The sequence below is a fragment of the Topomyia yanbarensis genome, chromosome 3 (assembly GCF_030247195.1).
Source record: "Topomyia yanbarensis strain Yona2022 chromosome 3, ASM3024719v1, whole genome shotgun sequence".
Classification (NCBI taxonomy): Eukaryota; Metazoa; Arthropoda; class Insecta; order Diptera; family Culicidae; genus Topomyia; species Topomyia yanbarensis.
The window spans coordinates 309463700-309481577 of record NC_080672.1 but is presented as its reverse complement, the minus strand read 5'-3'; the positions used below and the strand labels follow the sequence as shown (position 1 = coordinate 309481577).

The following is a 17878-nucleotide window of genomic DNA, read 5'->3' as shown; positions in this document are numbered from 1 at the left end:
CTTCACAGGGTGTATCCAGTAAAAATGCCACCAACGAGGTGGAAATAATCCGCTACCAAGTTCTGATTCCGGTTACCGAGGTACAAGTACGCGCTTCCTCCGCCAAAGACATGGACTCGCACTTCCTCTGGGAACTGATTCATCTTAGATCGCAATTACAACGAAGATCGGAAAAAGTTTACGTGTTATCGAATAGGTAAGTTGTTTACTTCATCATTGTTCCGATTCGCGTCATAAATAGAGAAATTCATCTATCCCCTTCATCCGTCTATGAGTTTACTGATGGATTATAGCTTGGTTTTTCTCTACTCTTCGGGGAAAAACGGCTTCAAAAAAAATCTATTAATTTAAACCGGATTATTGAGAGCGATTATAGCAGCAACGCGGACGATACCGATAGAAGCTATGAATAGATAGTGAATGGAGGAAAATCGTTATCGGACGATCGAACTTTCCAATTCGGAAAGAGTTTTCGTTGTGTCGTACATCACCGGCGACGGATTTTTTTTCTCGCTGTTCCACTCACGCACTGCACAGCCACTGTGTTGTAAGGCTATCATTTGTTTTTAGGAAAACTAGTTAGCATTATTTTTTCCGGCAAATCTGCCATCGTTTTCCTGGCAGCCGACAACTGTGCCATATTCGCTTGTAGGTTGCGTGAAACTGATTTCTGTTAATTTAAAGCTCTAGTGCCCAATTTTTTTGGTTTGAAAGCACTTTCGTAGGTGGGCTTCGTGATGAGAAAAACGAAAATAATGTTGATAATTCTTTTAATTAATGGATTTTCAATAAAGCCTTAAAATAAGTAGGCCGCCTAGAGCCGGTGTTGGGCACCTGGGCGAAGAAAATCAAAAAACTTTTTTTCTTCTAGTTACTTCAACATAAACGAATACAGATGGTTGCTTATATTTTGGACTCCATCAGAACGCAAATTACCTAAACTGTAAACTCTAGTGCTTTAGTTGTTTAATTATTGACTTCCAATTTATAGTAGGAGAGTCCAGGGTCTGCTGGCAATGGTTTCACTTATCATGTTTTATCTTTTTAATTTAAGAAGATCGTATAAAAGAGAATGCGTTGAATAAAAGAGCAGACTGTTGGCTACATCACAGAATTTTAAATATGTGACGCGGAAATCTCGCCAACTTACGACTATACGAACAATGATGTCACATGGTCACTTTTGATGATAAAGTACGGATCGCGTGAGATGTCTTTGCAATAAAACTGCAAATCAATCGATACTCGTTATCATTTTTCAGCCTCAATGCACCGGCATTTTAAATTCGGCGCACACTTCGTATTCAAAAGCGAATTTTCGAAACTCTTCAGGTGAAATTCCAAAGTAAACAAACAAAAAAACAAATTTTGTTTGTGGTTACATATATTACATATACGGCCACGAAAAGTTCTTTTTGTGCGCTATCGAAAAATCTAGTCATTCGTGGAATAGCTTTGAACTCGCCCTAAACAACAAAAATGCTGAAATTTAAAAACTTCACCTATAGTCAAAAGCCTATTTTCGCCCTAACTAGGTTCATTAGCCATCTTTGTTCAACGCATTGGTTGGTACTTTACCAAAAAAGCTAAGCTTCCGAATTATTCCACTAAACCAATTCACATAGACAGTGAAATGCTAGTAATAGGCTTCTCAAAACTTCTTTCAATTTCTTTTTAGTTATTGAAATTTCTAAAAATAGTTAAAATTTGTTTAATGAAGATTACCACTAAACGCAAAATAGTTTTTTTTCTCGTTTTCCTCGAATTTTCAACTTTGAGCCACAGACTAACAGACATAACACTTAAAAGCAAAGCTTCGCCCGCTTTAACAGTCATTTTAAATATATTTGCAGTTGGGACTGTGGCCACATTTGAAATTATGGCGCCACTGTCATATGAACAAGCATACGGGGATAGACCACTAGTGAAAAATTGCTCCCAAACCTGAGGGGTAAGCCACCAGTAAATGAGTGTTTGGGACCGTGAATAAAAGGTGGAGCTAGTGTTCTGGGAAAATTGTCGGATCGATGTTTTTTGAGGGAATTTCCTCATAGTGTTATGTCTGTTAGTCTGTGTTTGAGCTTCAATTGCCTTTCACAGAAAGCTACGAATATTTGAACAATGCGTGTGTATGACAACATACAATCATGTTTTAGTAGTTTTATTTAGATTTTTATAAGGACCGCCCAGAGGCGGTGATGGGAACTAGAGGGTCGCCAAGTTTTCTGAATTGGGTCATTGGGTCATCTGCTGTTTTTGATCTTTTCCGATGTAGCTGACGTTACAGTACCAATTCAATAAAAGTGTATCCACCCGTATTTGTTCAATATTTTTTGATACAATCGTTCAAATGTGCGTTTTATTGTTTATACACTAGTTTATCAAAGTCACTACATAAATACTTGTATTTTATTATTTGTGAGATTCTGTAATATTGGAAATAGTAGTAGATGATAAAACGGCATCAAAAATATAACGTTCCTAGTTAAGTTTTAGCGAACATAATACATTTTATTCAATGTAAATATTGTACAAAACAGTTGTGTCATCGTTGGAATTATATAGGTACAGAAATCTACTTTTATTTCCTCACAAAATTTTAATGTTCAATATTTTTTGAGTATTCGATAGAGCACCGTCTTCGAAACTACCGAGATACTACTATTTCATAAGAATTCTATTGCCAAAGTTATATACAAGTACAAAAAGTCTGATTGCCCTATACTAACGAAGCGTAAGGGTTGGGCAAACATTTAAAATTCAAAGATGCAGCTGACGTTAAAGATATGCAGCCAATCCTAAAGTCAATCTGTTCTGCATTGCTGATTTTGAGATGTTATGCAATAACTTCGCAAATCGCCAACCTATCAGGAATCAGAATATATTGGCTCAAATGGAACGTTCCTCGTATGTAGTCGGGGATTTGTGCGTGTCTTCTCATAATTTCCCAGATATGTACGAAGAGAAGGAGTAGAACTAGAAGGGTGGGAAAAATGATAGCACGAGAACAAACAGTAGGTAAGCTAAACTCACAAGTAAATCACCTGCGAGAAAGCCGAAAGCTCTTTACCGCACTGGATTAAAAACTTTAGTATGTTAGTTTCAGTCGCCCAAACACAGTTTCGCATAAAGACAGTTGAAAACTCCAAATCGCAATTGCGTTGTTTCTGGCTAGTTGCATATCAGATAATATGAGGTTTCGTAGTCGGATTCATAAAGTTCACATGAAAATGACTCAACGCGCTGACTAGTAGCCATGTCATAAGTGAGTTTTTAGTGTCCAGTTAATGCCCTGATCAGCATGCTCCAGTGCTTTTTTCCAAAAGTGTAAGAGGTTTTTCGAAATCACTGGGCACGATTTTTCCAAAAAAGTTTTCGTTTCACGACAAGTTCGCAGATTGCGCCGATAGTTGCAGTACTCTGTTTATTTATTTATAATTTATAATTGATATCAACAGACACAGTGTGGTCCTAATGATAATTTCTTAATCTATTTAAAAATTCAAATTGTAATCTGCTACGTGGAATGTGAAGATCGAACTCGGATGACACTCTGTTGATGATCCGCTGCAAACCAATGATGGCACCGTTTACTCCATAGTTAGTCCGGCGAAGAGGTAATCTGAGGAATAAATTATTGCGAAGGGCGCGAGGGCGAACGTTCATATTTATCGCACTGAGAAGTTCGGGGCAGTCAATTCGATCTAGCAAAATATCCGAAATCGTCATAGCACGGAATAGATCCCGCCGCACTTGCAATGTTTCGAGTCCAATAAGCAAACCCCGGCTTTCGTAACTTGGCCGCTGGTGAGGGTTGCTTCAAGGCAATCGACGAAGGGCAAACCGAACAAATCTGCGCTGTACTGTCTCAATTCGATGGACACCGTTAAGATAATGAGGGTTCCACACAACTGAACAATATTCCAGAGTTGATCGAACGAGTGAGCAGTAGAGAGATTTCAAGCAGTAAATATCTGAAAAGTGCTTAGATATTCTCATCATGAAAAACTCCGAGATCTTTGACACAATTCGCTCTGTCAATCGTGGATTCAGCTAGACAGTAATCGAATCGAATTGGCGTTTTTTTCCTCGAGAACGTAATGACCGTACATTTCTTGGGGTTTAGGGTCATTCGGTTGAACTCGCACCATTCCGCAAAGGTTACCAGTTGGCGTTCAAGGAAAGCTGCATCATCAGTATTCCGGATTCTATGGTATAACTTGAGGTCGTCAGCGCAAGACAACCGTGGTCCTTCTAAACAAAAGTTGACGTCGTTGAAATACAGAAGAAAAATCAATGGACCGAGATGGCTGCCTTGTGGAATACCAGATGAAGCAAAGAACTCTTCGGATACACAATCACCTATCTTGACTGCTAGACGACGATCACTGAGATACGATTGCATCCAACGGAGAATATTAGTACCAAAGCCAAGTCTATCCAACTTTGCCACTGCAATAGCGTGATTAATCTTGTCAAAAGCAGTCGAAAGGTTCGTGTAGATAACGTCAGCTTGAAGGCCGTCCGACATGGCATCTGTAACATATGTTGTGAACGACAGAAGATTCGTAGATGTTGAACGTTTCGGCATAAATCCATGCTGAGTCTCGGAGATATACTGTTTGCAGTGGCTGGAGATGGGTTCCAACACAGCCATTTCAAACAGCTTAGGAACTGCGCTTAGCGTTGTAATACCACGGTAGTTGTCAACTACCTTTTTATCACCTTTTTTTTGTAAACTGGAAACATGAAGGAGGATTTCCAGAGTTCGGGAAATACTCCGGTTGTTAGTGACAATTGAAACAAATGACAAAGAGGTTCAATTAGACCGGTGGAGCATTTTTTTAGAATAATAGTTGGTATACCATCTCGGCCTGCCGAAGTTGAAGCCTTCATTTTGCCAATCGCCAGTTGTACCATATTATTGTTGATATTGATAGAGTTCAAGGACTAGTATGATTGAGGTACATTAAGAGCCGCGCGTGAAACCTGGGTCGGTGTCAGTTTCTCGTTGGAGAAAACACTCGCTAACTTTTCAGAGAATAGTTGGCAAATCTCCTGTAAACTAGAGCTCATACGTCCTCCATAGCTCATCGTTGATGGCAACCCGGATTCCTTTCTTTGCTCGTTTACATGCTTCCAGAATGTTTTAGGTTCGGACTTCAACTTATGTTGTACGTTTCGCAAGTTTCGTAGTGTTGTCGCAGCACGTAGCCCCCAAACTTGGAGTACTTCTTCAGAGCGGCTCTATTAGTCGCTTTTAACCGTCTCAGCTCGGCAGTGTACCACGCTGGGTACTTAGATTGAAGGCCACTTCTTTTGGGTACATAGCGATCGATAGCATAGCTCATAACATTGGAGAAGGTCTGCACTGCAACGTTGACATCATCATTGTCGAGAATTTCAGTCCAGTGGATATTCGACAGGAAGTAAATAATCCTATTATAGTCGGCTTTTCTAAAATTATAGCTGACGGTGTCAGAAGCATTGCAGTCATGCTTCACTCGAATCGCTTCAAGCACTATATGCAGGGGAGGGTGGTATCTAACAGTCTTTACCAGGGGGAAGGGTGCTGCGGTAACATTTGGCGCATAGTCAGATTTGTTCGAAAAACAGAGATCAAGGATTCTGTTGTTCTCGTTCACCACATTATTCGTTTGGCGCAGCAGATTTAGACTGTAGCAGTCAAGCAAACTGGTCATACCATCATGAAAAGATGACAGTTCGGGATCTGTTGAAACCCAAGACCAGATCTTTGCTTTATCCAGGTTGAAAGGCTCAGGACCAACAAAGTCATGCTCTGCATCTGCTCCGCCCAATTGTCGACCCATGCATTCCCGGTAATACCGGAATGTCCGGTTACCTGAAGATGATTGATGGTATTGTCAATGCTAAGTTCTTCTATTTGAATTCGGTATGCAATCACTAGCTTGAACCGTGATTTGTCTGAGCTAAGGGCCTTAATTGCAGCCTGACTATCGGAGCACAAGTTTATAACTTTGCCGGATAAGCTCTGTTGAGGGACAGAATGTATCCCGCATATTTCTGCTTGGAATACAGTACAGTATCTACCTAGCAAGTGAAACTGTTCCAGTCTCATCTCACGACAGTAGACACCAGTACCGGCACGTCCCTCCATCAGAGTGCCATCAGTATAACAGGCCACTTGCGTTTTTAATTGTCTCTCCATGTAGCCAGACAACCACTCTTCTCGAGCGAGAGTCTTCACATGGAATGTCGTGTAAGGAAAACTACACGAGAGTGTAATATCACCTGGAATAAAGATTTCTCATACTACGTGACAATTTGTGTCAGTAGTCGTGCATGACTGATAGCAAGATCAGCAAGCTCAATATTCCAAAGATGAGTAACCTGCAGTCTGTATGCACATGATAATGCTTTTTGTTTAATGTGTATATATAAAGGTTTAATATTAAGAAGCGCCTAGAGAGCCACGGTAGGAATTGTCGTAAATGCGCCAGTCAATGCCATAAACGTCAGTCTTTGCAGATAGTTTGACCTTGGCTTGACGGTCTAGTCAAACCTCTCCCTTCACCACCACACAAGGCATCCATCTGACATTATTGGATGCACACATGTCGTAAAAATTCAATATTGGGTTTGAGACCCCATGCTTTCCCGAAAGTTCGTCTTTACTGTCCAAGTGACAGTAAAGAATGCGCTCATTAAGCATTGCGTTAAACCAACGCGAGATACATGCTGATACTTCATGACAGCGCGTCACTACCAGAATAGATTGAAGGACATAGTTTCAAAAGCACCATCAATATCTAGGAATGCACCCAAGCTAGATGACTTGAGCAAGAAGACCTTTTCAATGTTGTAACCAACATATCGTGATCGTGAAGCAGAGTGATTGTGGGTTTCTCATAATGGTATACCTGTTGCATTTTGTGGAGTGGATACTCAACTAAGCTAACGTACCTGATCTGATAATTCTAAAACTCTTGGTTTCTTCATAACTTCAGCGTCCACCTTCGGGAATAAATCTAACAGTTATTTTTTGCCATACTTTCGGGATATACCCTGGTAAGCATAATCTTTTTCAAGACATATTTAAGAATATCAAATCCCTTTTGCAAGCAATACGGGAAAGATTCCATCTTTTGCAGGAGATTTGTATGGAGCAAAGCTGTTAACTCCACTTGACCGATTCAGTGCTAGCGCCCACAGCTCTGAATCACCAGAAAGAGGTCTGTGAACATTGTCCAGTTCCAGAACATTACAACCTGGAAACTATGTGTCGAATAGCCATTTTTCACGCCGACTGAGTGTTCCCCGGTGGCGAAATTTCTGGATCTAACCTACTCACGGGCTATCCGAAAAGGTGTCGAGATCGGTCTGGCGATTCCAGATGCAGCGTAACATCCGGTATACTGGTGCCTCGACGACCCACAACCGGTGCATCAACGCGAACTACTCGAAATAATCCTAGCCGGTGGATCTAGACCACCCACGGCGACTGGTAGGCTGCACTTATTCGAACTGTCAGCTCTGGTCACTAGTTCGTTGATCTCTTCTCCATTGTCTCTGCAGCTCCATTAGTGTCTACTTTACTGACGGTATTTCACGTCCTTTCCTCTTTACACATCTCTTGTACGACATTCTCTGCGCTTAGAGTAAATTGCTTCGCAAATCCTAAAATCTGGGGCAGTCAAAGAGCGCGACCTCCGGCATTTCCTCCACACTTTTGTACTCTGGCCAGTAGAATGGAGGTGCGTGACCGAACCGATGAAGATGCTTCCTGAAGCAGTCGTGACCTGATTGGAACTGTGTTAGATAAGAGTCTGTCCCTCCGTGCGTTCTGTACGTGCACAAATTGGGACGATGGGTCCATCATCCTGACCCAGAATTCGGGAAATAAATTATTGAATTCCCGAGATCCCGGGAATACAGAGGAAAAATATAAAAAGAACCGTTTTCTTGTATACAAAAAAATTCGATCAAATTTTTTTTTAAACCTTTTGACATGACTATAGTTTCAGTTTCAGTCACAGTAGAATCAGCACTCTCCAAATGAAGATTGAATCACAATCAAGCAAATAGTACAGGCAATGTATGGTAAGAAGAGAACTCTTCCATTGGTTTCCTATATTCGGACAAGTATTCGGATAACGCGATCTCACCATCTGCACGATCTTACTACGTTCTCCTTCAGCTCCTTCAGCATGGAATCACCTCTCAGCTTTTTGAGAACCGCAGCGTAAGTCGCGCGGTCGTTTACTTTAACGATTAGAGCGTCTCTCCTACGTCATGGTTCCATCTTTCGGCCGTTCCACTGTCCTTCGCCAACTTTCTTTGGCTTCCTCGGTTAGTCCTTCTCACCTGGCGTTTCCCGTACTCTTTCCACAGAACGAGTACATCGGTCACCCTTTAAAGTCTCACGGGCATCTATTTTCAATTCCTCCGTAGTCTTCAGTGTCTTTTCGACGTTACAGCTATCTCCAACAACGCTACCTGTTCGGCTTCGACTGCTGTCCGTGCTTGTTGCCCTTGCTTTGCACGTACTTGTTGAGCAACTTTTTAAACATATTCAACAAATTAGTTGAGGAATCTCATCAAATTAGCTACGTTTTGCAACCTCTACGACACTTTAAAGTATCAAGTACAGTAGAACTTCTATTGAACCTTCAAGCAGAACACGTGTCTTACAGGGAACTTATCAAGAGTTGTTAAACCGTGTGTACGTTCTTATTGGACTTAAACTTAAAAGCCGAATGTCGCAAATTTGGTTATTTGAATGTGGCTTATCTTTTGCATTTTTTTCAACTAATCTGCTTCCAAATTCTCTTGTAGCACTGGCGATTTCCGTAATGCATTCCTGAAAACAATCCGACAAATTATACGCGAGAGCGTCCGCAATATGTCAATCCCATCGTTGAAGAGCATGGGCGGCAGCATGAGCTCGATGACCGGTATTGGTAGTTCGTCTGGAAATTCGCAAACACTAGAGCGTCCCAAGCAGCAGGTTAGTTCCCGATAATATCGACGCCTACATAATTTTACTTACTGTACTATTCTTTTTGCTTACTGTACTATTCTATTGCTATTCTTCTTCGGATAGCCGCAGATTATGCAAGGCTCGCAGACACTGGGTAAGCCGAAGAAGTCCAAGATGAACCAACGCCACTCGTCTGGTAACATTGACTACGATAACACGACCTCCGGCAGTCAGGAAGCCGATGATCCTCCCGTCCCACAGTACAGCGGGCAGTTCCGTATGCGCAGCAAGACTGTCGGGGATGTTGGAGGTAAATAGTGAATATAAATTTTATACGATTGTTAATCATTCTAATCGCCAATTTTAACAGAACAAGTAGCAGCTTGCCGGAGAAATCTCAGTGAACGCGAACCGGAAAAGGCTGACCCTGGAACAAAATCCGAAGGTGAAGATGACTCTCAACATTGCTCAGTGAAACCTAAATCCTCTCTGGGAAAAACACCCAACCATCTAACCTTGAGGTGACTTTCCGTATAGGTTAAATTAAAGTTCTTGTGATCTGACATTTTCCTACTTCACAGCACCACGTCAACGCTGTCCGTTGGTAGTAATGGTAGCCAGGCCCGCCTGATTCAGTCGTCACATCCGCCAGCCACGTACCATCCGGTGCTGATGAAGGATCTAGGTAAGCGAATTTCTCCTAGTAGCGATAAAAACGTCATAGAAATATTCGAGACGAAAGCCGACGAGCCGAAACAGACCGACACCGATAGCGCGATGGATAAGCACTTGAAAAATCTAAACTTAGACAGCCTTATCGAGACCGATATAGTACAGTACATGGAAGATCTAAGGGAGAAGCACCTCGAAAGCGAACAGGGCAAACATCAGACAACGACTTCGACATCGACAACGACTACGACAAACTCGACCCTCGCCGCACAGCACACAGTTACTACCATCTACTCACAATCACAGTCCAATGGTTCTAGCTCATCCGTATCTGTTGAACACGCTGAAGAAATTAGAAACGGCAGTGACTCCCCCGGAGAAGATTCCAAACAGTCTACTCCGGAGGAATTACCTTCACCACCTCCTCCACGGACTGGTTCTTCTCCTAGACCGGATCCTGGAGTTATTGATCCTCGCAATACTTTAAGCACGTCTTCGGCAAACTCCTCGCCGGAGACTACAACCACTCCTAACATTGAAAAAGCTAAATCTCCTAAACGTGGTAAATCGGTTGAACGCGAAAAAAGCCCAATCAAAATAATCAAAATCAAATCACCAAGAAATAGTATAGACATCGAACGTAACGTTAGAATTGAGAAGAGCCCAGATCGGGCTAGACGCTCCTCTAGTCCGAATCCGAACAAAAAGGCAGGTGAAAGTATCCTAAAGAAGAAAGCCATCGCGAACGGAGGTATAGTCAGCGGAATTCTGAAACGTCCCACTAGTCCTAGTGTCGGTAAACCATCCGAAAGCTCCGATAGTAATGCATCCAAAACCGATCCGAACCTATCCTCAGATTACGAACAGTATCAAGCATCCAATCGTTGCTTTTTATCCTTATCTAGCGAGTATCTTGGAGTTGAAAAAGATTATCCTCATATTTATCAAAATATAAAAGAAGAAAAGCATCGACGGGCCAAGCGTAGTGCCTCGGTTGGCAGTACAGAACGTAAGAGGACAGCTGAAGGTTACGACGTGTGTGGATATTCACCCAATACCAGCTTCGAAACGTCTTCCATAGAGAGTAAAAAGCGGTACAGTCTTTCCTCCGAACGCAGTAAATCAATCAGCCGCAGCAGTTCGCCAGCAAACCTGTACAGTCGCGACCCTTCTCCAAATCGATACTACGCACGTGGACTATCCCCTCAAGCTTCGCTAACCCGTGGCTTATCTGTTTCTCCGCAAACCTCATTCAAAGGGATTTCTCCTCAAAGTTCCTTCAGCCGTGGACCTTCTCCCCAACGTAACTATAGTCGAGGTGCATCACCACAGCGCCTCAACTATAGTCGGGGAGCTTCCCCGCAAAGGAACTACAGCCGTAGCTCTTCACCGCAGCGAAATTACAGCCGTGGACCATCGCCCCAACGTGGGTATTACAGAGCCCAATCTCCCCAGAGGTACTACGCGCGAGGTCTTTCTCCTCAGGAAATCTACAGCAGAGATCTTTCCCCTCAACGCTACGCCCGGGGTTTGTCTCCTCAATATCGCAGCAGTAGAGGTTACTCCCCTCCAAGACAAAGCCGAGGAGGAGGCTCTCCTCCGCGATTCTATAGTCGAATCCCCTCCCCAGAAAGACAGTACCCGCGAGGTCCAGTACCCACCCCCAAAAGCTATAGTCGCAGCTCTTCCCCTCAGCGAATGTATCGCTTGACGTCATCACGATCGGTCGACAGTTCCACCTTCCTAGATCATAGTCAAAACCCAAATCTTCACTATGCTCGAATAGAACACGACCAACAGCATCTTCACCATCGAAAGGCCCAACCCCTACCAGTGTCGGCACAACACCAACCGGTCTATGCTTCTTGTATGGAGTGTATCATGCAAGACATGCAGCCTCCATAACAAAAAGCCCGCGCACGGCAAAGTCGTGCGCGGAAGAAATCGTCCAACCGTGCCAAGCTATATCACCAGGCCAGCTTCGACAAGCAAAGCTCATTCGATAACGATGAAATTCATGTCTAGGTTAGGATCAATCCTTTCAGTGTCATTCCATTTCCAACCGTTTATGAGTTTATATGAGAAGCAATATTCAGGTGTGAACTCTCCGCACACGTCGTCGGTTGATAGAACCTCTTCCCTGACATTGATTCAGTTGTGCAAAGCTATTTTGTTTTCCCAAAATTAAATCTATTTCCATCCCCGTCGGCGTTGAGGAGAGTATCGGATAACCAATTCCAAAATACTGATAGCTAACAACCCATACAGACTAACCAGTTTTAAAAACAATCGATAGATGTCATAGCAGGAAGATGTTTAACAATTCTACACATACCAAACCAGTACAGTAATAGGTGGTTAAACAAAGATAATAATCAAAAATAAATAGACCATGTAAAAATAAATCAAAACCAAACAGCCAAACACTGATGAAAATAGCAGGCTTCGTAGCAGCAAAATCAAAAGTAAGCTTAATCAAAAAACAATACCGAAGATATACTGGACAGGCGGTTCGTTCTGTAGTCTAAATTCAACCGGAGTAATTGCATCTCCATTATGCAGCTTTGAGCTGATTTCCGTATCCGCAAACCACGGGCCACGATAGAGTAGCAGTCAGTACAGTTGAGCTAGTCTACTGAATTTTTAAACATGAAGGGAATGGGATGCTGAATTTATCGATTCCAGGATTTCCAAATTCCTCGTGTGATTTAAGATTTTAGATCCGTAAATAATCCCAGAAATTGAAATTTTTTGAAGTCCTTTATATCTGGATGGTATCACAATCATAATTATTGTTTTTTGAAGCTCCTGTGTTTAAGTTTTGTGAATAATATCATTTTGGACTCCCAAACTCTTGGATTTTTAACAAATATTGGTCTCTAATCCATTAGTATTGCATGATTGCGGGAGCAAAATGCCCGTATATCTCCGGATTACTTAAATCACCTAATAATTTAAATTTAATTTTCATGTTCCATTTTAATCATAGTTTTGAAAAGTTTTGGCTTCTTTGCTCAATGGGAAGTATTTGAATTGCAATTACTGTAATTTCCCAATTTCACAAATAGACTAGCAAATTAGGAACACTGTTTGGTTGAATTACAGTCTTGATGACCTGTTTTTATGAAAATTAAACTGATGTAGTATTCTTCATGCAACGAGAAATATTTGTATGACAAGAAAAACATCACTGGACTGGGTTAGTAGTTCCTGCTTTTGTGAATCGACAATGGGTCGATGCCAATTGTTTCGATTTTCCGAAAGAATTTTGATGAAGCATGTTATATTGAAACGTTAGCGACTAGGGTTGTATTCTCTCTTTGTTCAATTTTACTAGAATTTACTTAAGGCATACGTCCTTAAGGAAGCCACTAAAGACCAAATACTTATTTTATTCATCAACGCTAGTGGTTCAAACAGTGATTGAATTACTTCAATAAACAATAAATCTTAGACTTCCGGTAAATCTACCAAATCCATTAATCACGAAACCATTACCTACAAACAGTTTACCATTAGAGCACTTTCCGGTTGAAAAGGGGCAAGCGGAAGAAGTACTCTCTTCGTCTCTCCAAGAATCACCAGTGTAATTTTTGGTTGAGAAAATCAGTACCAATCTATATATTTTCTAATAAATTTGTAGCCAATACCATACAGAAACGCACCCAAAAACATTCATTTCAATAGTAGCCAACAAGAGTGTTCATTAGACTGGTTCAATTTTTGACTTTTAGCTCCACCAGGCTCTATTGATTCCTTTTATGGCCCTTAGTAATGGTGCAAATTTTGGTACTGATCGGATGTGTCTACGGACCCTCCAAAAATTTCAAAGTTTATACGGAAATTAGCATGGAAAATCGGTTAAAATTGAAAATAAATTCTTAAAAAATCACCTCATCAATCAATTCATGAGAACACTATATATTTCTAAAGGTATTCTTCTACTGAACACTTTCGTGGAACATTTTAAGTTTTTACAACATTATTATTTATCATAGCAACCCTGTTTGAATAGCTCCATCGTTATACAAGTGTAAACTAGGCTTACCACTAACCGCTCCCGTATGACAGATGCAGCTATTCGAACAGGGTTGCTATGATTAATAATAAAATCCACTTGTTTTGAAGTCATGCTGCTTCTTTAGTTAATAACTTTTCTCAGCGAATTTTCACAAACTAAAAATGGTCCACGAAAGTGTTCAGTAGAAGAATACCTTTAGAAATATATAGTGTTCTCATGAATTAATTGATGAGGTGATTTTTTAAGAATTTATTTTCAATTTTAACCGATTTTCCATGCTAATTTCCATATAAACTTTGAAATTTTTGGAGGGTCCGTAGACACAACCGATCGGTACCAAAATTTGCACAATTACTAAGGGCCATAAAAGGAATCAATAGAGCCTGGTGGAGCTAAAAGTCAAAAATTGAACCAGTCTAGTGTTCATGGGTTCAAAAAATAATTCAACAGGCGTCCAATATGGAACCCATGATGGACGATTTTAGGACTGCTCAGAGAGGAACGTTTACTCTATTTGGTAGAGAGAAAATGGACGCGAAAATCAGCTCAATTTTGTATGTTCGTTAATCAAACATTCAATAATCAAAACATAATAAAAACTATAATCCAAGAAATCCGCGGTGGAGAAACTAAATTATCAGCAGGTTCAACCAGAAACTAACAGTTGCACGATGCGTTAGGATTGAATACTTCAAATTACGCTCTCCGTAAGCTCAATTACTAAACAATGATGACTTCTTACGATGAATAACAAATCGTGGTATTTGTCTATTCGCTCCAATAGCGAGAGATCTTTAGGGGGTTCTCTACTCCCTTGGCCCGAAATTAAGCTGGTTCGGGGGAATAAATTGCAAAGTAGCTACTAAATAGATTTTGAAGTTCTATTTTTATTTTCTATCTAGCAGTATATTTACTAAATAATAAACAAATTAAAATCGGACCAATACATTGATGAAAAGTATTCATCGGTAGCAGTTTCAGCATCAATGTAATCAATTACGTTTCAAGGTCGCCAATGGTTTTTTCTTTCTCCTATAGAAAGACTATGCAATCACTATGAAAATCGACTTCTTTATCGAGACCCGGATGGCTGAGTCTCTTATACCATTCGACTCGGTTCGTTGAGTTCGTCAAATGTATGTGTTTGTGCGTATGTGTGTGCATGTACGTGACCAACACATACACATCGATTAATCGGGGATAGCCGAACCGATTTTCTAAAACTTGGTCTCTAAGGCTGCTACTGAATTTCATTTAATTTCGACTTCCGATTCTGGAGTTACGGGTTGAAGAATGCAATCACGAATGAAATACCCATACAAAACGGAATCAGCGTGTCATCTAAAAGCAGCAAAGCTTCATTACTTACTCGGAGATGATCGACCCAATTTTCTCAAATGAGTGACATAGGTTGCTATAGAATTTAATTCTGATCCGACATCTGGTTTTATGGTTGAGGAGTTAGTGGTTAGAGTATTAGGATCACCTTCTACTTCGGAGTGAATTTACTAATACCCTACTGGTGGTGAATTTTGATGTTTTTTAAATGGGCCGAATTTGGGTAAAATTTCACATTCATGCCTGTTGAAGTGCCCCTGAACTGTTTCAGTTTTTCTTCGTTTTTTATTTTTCTGGAGATACAAATGGAGAAGTTTGGTGAGTTAGTTTGCACAAATTTTGGACTATAAGAGCGTCAAAGCCATTAAAACTTAGTAGCAAGTGTAATTGTTGGTGTTCTTTATTGGTTCTTCTTGAAAACTGGGTATCTATAAAATTTTGAAAGCATAGAAAACATTTCAAATAGTTGAGACGAATACAGGGGAGTAATTTTGATTAATAAAGTGTATAGCTAAAGCTAATGGGGTATGAGTTATTCATGTTTTTGTTAGATAACCTATTGACATTTTAAGCTATTCATGTCAAAAACTTCAAGCGAAATGGACGGGGGTCCAAAATTGCAAAATGTTGTGAAAATTGGCATCCGAGTTTACTTTGAGCTTTGTCATAATAATTTTGAGATTTCGAAAATAAGTACTTTTTGCAATGCCCTAGTAGACACTCCTTGAGGTAGACTTCCCCGTTTACAGTCCCGGTAGTCACGAACGGCGCACCATGAGAAAATCGCTTGCCAAATCATGTATTTATTGGTAAACTTTGAAAGCTGTCCACCTTGACGTAATTCTCATCATCCCGGATGAGACAATGAGGCATCATCAGCATCTGGGTGTACAGTTTCCGGACCCATGACTTTCAAACCGTATTTTGCCGTTCGTCACGATTTGGAGCCTTCTGCACTTTGTACGTATGCAGTCCCTCCCGTTCATTGGCTCTCTGAACGAAAGACTTGGATATATTCAACTTTTTGGACACATCCCTGACCCAAGCAGTGGGATTCCACTTAAACGCTTGTGATCCTGATCACTAATGGAACGTCCATACGTAAAGTAACCAGACGTCCCGGATTAAGCGGGACAGTCCCGGATTACGAGGTCTTAACCCGCATGATAAAACGTCCCGGAAAGTGTCCCGCATTTATCAAAATTATGATTTTTGTTCCAAAATACCTATATTGTTCATTCATATTGTTCAAATAACTCATAAAACTTTCGAGTCGTGCTGCCAAATCTCCCAATTACGTTGGGAATGCGCAAAATGAGCCAATTTATCCTGATTGTCACAGTGCCCTTTTCGACTTCTATGACCCAGGTCATGAATCCTTACAAAAAGTTGCTCAACACGCAGAAAAAAAAATTAGTAAAAATAAACATATTTTAGTTTTAAATAACAATTTTTCTGTTTGATATAGTGACAAACAAGATTTAGGTTTGCTTCAATCAATACTGTTGGTTGAAATTACCAACTAATTCATTTGTTGTCTTTTCTGTAGTTTCAATAAATATTTCGTTTGAAACAACAAAATCATGATAAGTTTAAACGAACAAACAAGTTTGAAGAAACAAAAACAAATTGTTTGTATTAACCACAGGAGAGAACAACTCAAATTTAGTTGAAATTAAATAAAGATTCTGTTGGTTTTTAACAAAGGGATCAGTTAGAGCTAACAAATTTTAATTTGATTCAACAATGTTTCTATTTAAAATGTAAACAGAAGTATTTGTTGAACTAAACCAAATACATGCTTTCAAAAAACGCCCGTTTCAGTTTGAAACAGTCATTCGCCACGTTTTTGATTTAACTAAACGTTTCGTTGATTCAAACAGGCCTGATTCTTCTGCGTGAATCTTACACAAGTTGTGCAAATATTTGGGAAATGTAAGGTTCTTGAGCGCGTCCCGCATTCGTCTTGAAAACATATGGTCACTTTATCCATACGACTCACCATTGACTGCACAATTCCGAGTTATTTTCTAATGTCCCGATGAAAGAGCTGGGGATTTTCCATGTGCTGCGCAAAATCAATTCGCAACGTTGCTTTTCGAGTGACACTATTTTTCCAATTCTCGACAAACATGTCAAGTGGTCCTAAGTGCAAATGAGAGCCTCTCTTTGTTTACTTTCTCTTTCGATTATTACGGCGTCAGCATAAAACTTTTCAATATTGTTTCAGGATATATCGAAAAACGCTGATTTCGACTAGCATATTATGCTAAGAGTTAATGAACAAACGTATAAACGGATCAGTTATTAGCGAAAGAGATAGTAAACAAAGAGAAACTGTCATTTTCACTTAGGACCATTTGACATGTTTGGCTACAATTTTTGAAAAACTGACAGCGATAAAAATACAGTGTAAACAATACACTCTAAACTACTTCTACCCACATTTTCAAAAGAAAATACTCAATGGTTTAATTTCTGCAGCGTTTTTTCCGTGATGCAATTTAATGCACGGCAAAAAACTATCCATTTTATGAATACAAATTGCTCATTATCAGAAATAATTCTATCAAAAAATGGATACTCTTTTGTTTCTAACAATGGGTGCTCTATATCCATTTCACAGCTACTCGATGAGGTAATGCCAATGGGTATATTGATTCTAATAATGGGTGAAAAATCCTTTAAGAATAATTTCATAAAAGTTAACCTGCAAACAATGGATCGTAGCAGTACCTGCGAATTATCGGCTCATATCGGAGCCTGTGGCGGAATCGGAACATTTTGGTAATGCTCCAAAAACAACGGCAGTTCAAACTATTCAAGACGTTGCAAATATGCAATTTTGACTGATCTGGAAGATCTAGCCAACAAAAAAATTCTCT

The 17878-nt window shown here is 40.3% G+C and overlaps 1 protein-coding gene across 2 annotated transcripts in view; it reads left to right on the top strand.

Moving 5' to 3' along the window:
* Nucleotides 1-17878, top strand: part of LOC131692350 (protein still life, isoform SIF type 1) — a 432447-nt gene that overhangs the window by 394163 nt on the left and 20406 nt on the right. For both annotated transcript variants that reach the window (XM_058979344.1, XM_058979345.1), the window contains 5 exons: nucleotides 9-196; nucleotides 8818-8989; nucleotides 9086-9272; nucleotides 9333-9483; nucleotides 9544-9647. In XM_058979344.1, the coding sequence (XP_058835327.1) occupies nucleotides 9-196; nucleotides 8818-8989; nucleotides 9086-9272; nucleotides 9333-9483; nucleotides 9544-9647 (802 nt within the window). The remainder of the gene's footprint in view (nucleotides 1-8; nucleotides 197-8817; nucleotides 8990-9085; nucleotides 9273-9332; nucleotides 9484-9543; nucleotides 9648-17878) is intronic.